The 5149-nt window shown below is 58.6% G+C and overlaps 1 protein-coding gene across 1 annotated transcript; it reads right to left on the reverse strand.

Moving 5' to 3' along the window:
• Positions 1-446: 446 nt before the first annotated feature.
• On the reverse strand, positions 447-3446 carry LOC135509792 (uncharacterized). Its single transcript, XM_064930692.1, has one exon. It carries the CDS (start codon positions 3444-3446, stop codon positions 447-449), a length of 3000 nt encoding a protein of 999 aa, XP_064786764.1.
• Between the last annotated feature and the right edge of the window lie 1703 nt (positions 3447-5149).

The raw sequence follows: 5149 nt of genomic DNA on the forward strand, positions 1-5149 counted from the left end.
TCCCCTTCCTCTGGGCTACCCCCCAGCCTCCCCTTCCTCTGGGCTACCCCCCAGCCTTCCCTTCCTCTGGGCTACCCCCAGCCCCAGCCTTCCCTTCCTCTGGGCTACCCCCCAGCCTTACTTCCTCTGGGCTACCCCCCAGCCCCAGCCTTCCCTTCCTCTGGGCTACCCCCCCCACCCCCAGCCTTCCCTTCCTCTGGGCTACGCCCCCACCCCCAACCTTCCCTTCCTCTGGGCCCACCCCCCAGCCTTCCCAGAGCATGAAGTCCATGAGGACAGTGAGTCAGTCAGTTGTTTTGTTATTGAAGAGGACTAACTGAAGTAAGACCAGTATGATTTGGACAGGCTGAGTCACTCCTGCCCTACAAAGGATCCATATCCCTACTAGGGAAGCAGACTAAAACTGGGTGCGGTTAAATTTACTCTGTAGGTTCATGCCTTCATTGTTATAGCTGTAGCGTAGCCCAGAGGAAGGGAAGGCTGGGGGTGGGGGCGTAGCCCAGAGGAAGGGAAGCCTGGGGGGCGTAGCCCAGAGGAAAGGAGGCTGGGGGAGGGGCATAGCCCAGCAGAAGGGAGGCTGGGGGGGAGGGGTGTAGCTGAGAGGAAGGGGGGCTGGGAGGGGGGGGGCGTAGCCCGGCAGAATGGAAGGCTAGGGTGGAGGGGTGTAGCCCAGAAGAAGGGAAGGCTGGGGGGGAGGGGGGTAGCCCCGCGGAAGGGAAGGCTGGGGGGCGTATGCCAGAGTAAAGGAAGGCTGGGGGGGGTAGCCCAGAGGAAGGGAAGGCTGGGGGTGGGGCGTAGCCCAGAAGGGAGGCTGGAGGGGGGGCGTAGCCCAGAAGGAAGGGAAGGCTGGGGGGGTAGCCCCGCGGAAGGGAAGGCTGGGGGGGTAGCCCCGCGGAAGGGAAGGCTGGGGGGGTAGCCCAGAGGAAGGGAAGGCTGGGGGGGGGGGGGGTAGCCCAGAAGAAGGGAAGGCTGGGGGGAGGGGGTAGCCCAGAAGAAGGGAAGGCTGGGGGGTAGCCCCGCGGAAGGGAAGGCTGGGGGATAGCCCCGCGGAAGGGAAGGCTGGGGGGGGGGGTAGCCCCGCGGAAGGGAAGGCTGGGGGGCGTATGCCAGAGTAAGGGAAGGCTGGGGGGGTAGTCCAGAGGAAGGGAAGGCTGGGGGTGGGGCGTAGCCCAGAAGGGAGGCTGGAGGGGGGGCGTAGCCCAGAAGGGAGGCTGGAGGGGGGGCGTAGCCCAGAAGGAAGGGAAGGCTGGGGGAGGGGCGTAGCCCAGAAGGAAGGGAAGGCTGGGGGGGAGGGGTGTAGCCCGGAGGAAGGAAGGCTGGGGGACTGTAGCCCGGAGGAAGGAAGGCTGGGGAGCTGTAGCCCGGAGGAAGGAAGGCTGGGGAGCTGTAGCCCGGAGGAAGGAAGGCTGGGGAGCTGTAGCCCGGAGGAAGGAAGGCTGGGGGGCTGTAGCCCGGAGGAAGGAAGGCTGGGGAGCTGTAGCCCGGAGGAAGGAAGGCTGGGGAGCTGTAGCCCGGAGGAAGGAAGGCTGGGGGGACTGTAGCCCGGAGGAAGGAAGGCTGGGGGCTGTAGCCCGGAGGAAGGAAGGCTGGGGGCTGTAGCCCGGAGGAAGGAAGGCTGGGGGGCTGTAGCCCGGAGGAAGGAAGGCTGGGGGGCTGTAGCCCGGAGGAAGGAAGGCTGGGGAGCTGTAGCCCGGAGGAAGGAAGGCTGGGGGACTGTAGCCCGGAGGAAGGAAGGCTGGGGGACTGTAGCCCGGAGGAAGGAAGGCTGGGGAGCTGTAGCCCGGAGGAAGGAAGGCTGGGGAGCTGTAGCCCGGAGGAAGGAAGGCTGGGGAGCTGTAGCCCGGAGGAAGGAAGGCTGGGGGACTGTAGCCCGGAGGAAGGAAGGCTGGGGGACTGTAGCCTGGAGGAAGGAAGGCTGGGGAGCTGTAGCCCGGAGGAAGGAAGGCTGGGGGCTGTAGCCCGGAGGAAGCAAGGCTGGGGGCTGTAGCCCGGAGGAAAGGTGGGGGGACTGTAGCCCGGAGGAAGGAAGGCTGGGGGACTGTAGCCCGGAGGAAAGGTGGGGGGACTGTAGCCCGGAGGAAGGAAGGCTGGGGAGCTGTAGCCCGGAGGAAGGAAGGCTGGGGGACTGTAGCCCGGAGGAAGGAAGGCTGGGGGACTGTAGCCCGGAGGAAGGAAGGCTGGGGGGCTGTAGCCCGGAGGAAGGAAGGCTGGGGAGCTGTAGCCCGGAGGAAGGAAGGCTGGGGGACTGTAGCCCGGAGGAAGGAAGGCTGGGGGACTGTAGCCCGGAGGAAGGAAGGCTGGGGGACTGTAGCCTGGAGGAAGGAAGGCTGGGGAGCTGTAGCCCGGAGGAAGGAAGGCTGGGGGACTGTAGCCCGGAGGAAGGAAGGCTGGGGGCTGTAGCCCGGAGGAAGCAAGGCTGGGGGCTGTAGCCCGGAGGAAAGGTGGGGGGACTGTAGCCCGGAGGAAGGAAGGCTGGGGGACTGTAGCCCGGAGGAAAGGTGGGGGGACTGTAGCCCGGAGGAAGGAAGGCTGGGGAGCTGTAGCCCGGAGGAAGGAAGGCTGGGGGACTGTAGCCTGGAGGAAGGAAGGCTGGGGGACTGTAGCCCGGAGGAAGGAAGGCTGGGGGACTGTAGCCCGGAGGAAGGAAGGCTGGGGGACTGTAGCCTGGAGGAAGGAAGGCTGGGGAGCTGTAGCCCGGAGGAAGGAAGGCTGGGGGACTGTAGCCCGGAGGAAGGAAGGCTGGGGGCTGTAGCCCGGAGGAAGCAAGGCTGGGGGCTGTAGCCCGGAGGAAAGGTGGGGGGACTGTAGCCCGGAGGAAGGAAGGCTGGGGGACTGTAGCCCGGAGGAAAGGTGGGGGGACTGTAGCCCGGAGGAAGGAAGGCTGGGGAGCTGTAGCCCGGAGGAAGGAAGGCTGGGGGACTGTAGCCTGGAGGAAGGAAGGCTGGGGGACTGTAGCCCGGAGGAAGGAAGGCTGGGGGACTGTAGCCCGGAGGAAGGAAGGCTGGGGGACTGTAGCCCGGAGGAAGGAAGGCTGGGGGACTGTAGCCCGGAGGAAGGAAGGCTGGGGAGCTGTAGCCCGGAGGAAGGAAGGCTGGGGGACTGTAGCCTGGAGGAAGGAAGGCTGGGGGACTGTAGCCCGGAGGAAGGAAGGCTGGGGGACTGTAGCCCGGAGGAAGGAAGGCTGGGGAGCTGTAGCCCGGAGGAAGGAAGGCTGGGGGGCTGTAGCCCGGAAGAAGGAAGGCTGGGGAGCTGTAGCCCGGAGGAAGGAAGGCTGGGGGACTGTAGCCCGGAGGAAGGAAGGCTGGGGGACTGTAGCCCGGAGGAAGGAAGGCTGGGGGACTGTAGCCCAGAGGAAGGAAGGCTGGGGGACTGTAGCCCGGAGGAAGGAAGGCTGGGGAGCTGTAGCCCGGAGGAAAGGTGGGGGGAGAGGAGATGGAAAAGGTCATTATGTTCAGGCCCAGAACACAAAGATGACAGGAACAGATAAATCTATTTTTTCTCTGGTCACAGAGTTATCACCTTTTCTTTCTTGTCGGCTGATAAGATACTTTCTTTCCCCCTTGCTTGTGCTGAAACGAGTCTGAGCTGAGAGCCCAAACAAAAGATGATTGCTGATGGAAAAATAGAATTTTCAATAGGATTTGTTCCCCCTCAGTAAAAACAATGTTTTACTGATTTTGGCTGTGTTTCTGTAGAAACAATGTTATGCTGTTGCTGTTCTGAGAGACATTATCAGAGAATCATCAACTCTGTGTGTTGTTGTAGCAGGCAGACAGACAGACAGGCACTGGTGTCTCAAGGGTCACATCCATTGTGGAGGGAGGCTGCTACTGGATCTCAAAGGCACATACTTACCCAGCTAATCGAGACCGCGTAACTGTGTTCTCTGTCAGTTTCCTACAGTACTTACAGTCCCTTGTCTACTTCTAACAGACCCAAGGTCAGCATTTCGATAACTCAGCTGGAGGGTGTTTTTTTTTTTCATTTCGTCCTTTCAAAATTGGTAGATGAAGAAAACTTGAATGTACTTCATAGAAATCCCTTGTCAACAAGTGCATGGTTGCATAGGGGTGCATAGTGATACTGTTGTACGTTCCAGATGCTTGGGCTGTTTCTGTACCTGCTCTGCTCTGTGAGCAGGGTAACTGTTTACTCTAGCTCCTGCTCATAGAAAGGACCGCCCTCCATGGTATTTCCTGTTTCCTGTATCGTTTGACTATTACGCACAACTGCCTTCTAGTTGGTCAGCTAGCAGCTCAAACACACTTCCTCATGGCTTTATTTAGATAGATAGTAGTGGAGGGTGGCTTTATTTAGATAGATAGTAGTGGAGGGTACGAGAAGGCAGTATATTGATCAGGTGTGTTGTGGAAAAGAAGGTCCTGAACACTGGGCTTATCAGTATCACGAGTTGATTTCATGTTACGTTTCGGACTCACTGCCTTCATCAGAGAACTCGTGATTCTTCAGTTTACTGTGTCTTTTCATGTGCTCCGGATGAAGGGTTAACTCAAATCTTAGATTTGATATTGAGCTAAGGAATTCTCAGTGTGTATTTCCTTGTCAGATTGGCTAACCTTCTGTTGTTCTTAAGCTTTGAGGCATGTGGCCTTAAAAGAGGCAGAGGTTGAGAAGTCATCTGGACCACAGAGAGTGTTTCTATGGTGCTGGACCACACCACCAAGGTCGTTCAAGGTCAACGAAGGCGTGACTGTTGTGTTTGGTGGTGTGTGTGTTGACTCTGTCTCTTTTCCCTCCTTGGCGGTGCGTTATAATGTGTGTTGAGGCCTGTTGTTTTAGGCAGTCGGTGTGAAACAGGAAGCAGTTCCACTAAAGGCCACCGTGGTCATACAGAGACAGGGTTTTTTCTGCTGGGTGTTTTTTCAGTCTGACTATATCCAAATATTATTTCAAAAAAATATATATACACTGAACAAAAATATAAATGTAAAGTGTTGGTTTCATGAGCTGAAATAAAATCCCAGTTTACATTCTTGTTAGTGAGCATCTCTCCTTTGCCAAGACAATCCATTCACCTGACAGGTGTGGTATACCATGGCATTACACAGGTGCACCTTGTGCTAGGGACAATAAACGGCCGCTCTAAAATGTACAGTTTTGTCACACAACACAATGCCACAAATGTCTC

Source organism: Oncorhynchus masou, chromosome 22, assembly GCF_036934945.1.
Source record: "Oncorhynchus masou masou isolate Uvic2021 chromosome 22, UVic_Omas_1.1, whole genome shotgun sequence".
NCBI lineage: Eukaryota > Metazoa > Chordata > Actinopteri > Salmoniformes > Salmonidae > Oncorhynchus > Oncorhynchus masou.

Bases quoted from the DNA above. Each gene is read 5' to 3' on its own strand.
- LOC135509792 (XM_064930692.1), bottom strand. From the start codon at position 3,446: ATGACCTTTTCCATCTCCTCTCCCCCCACCTTTCCTCCGGGCTACAGC.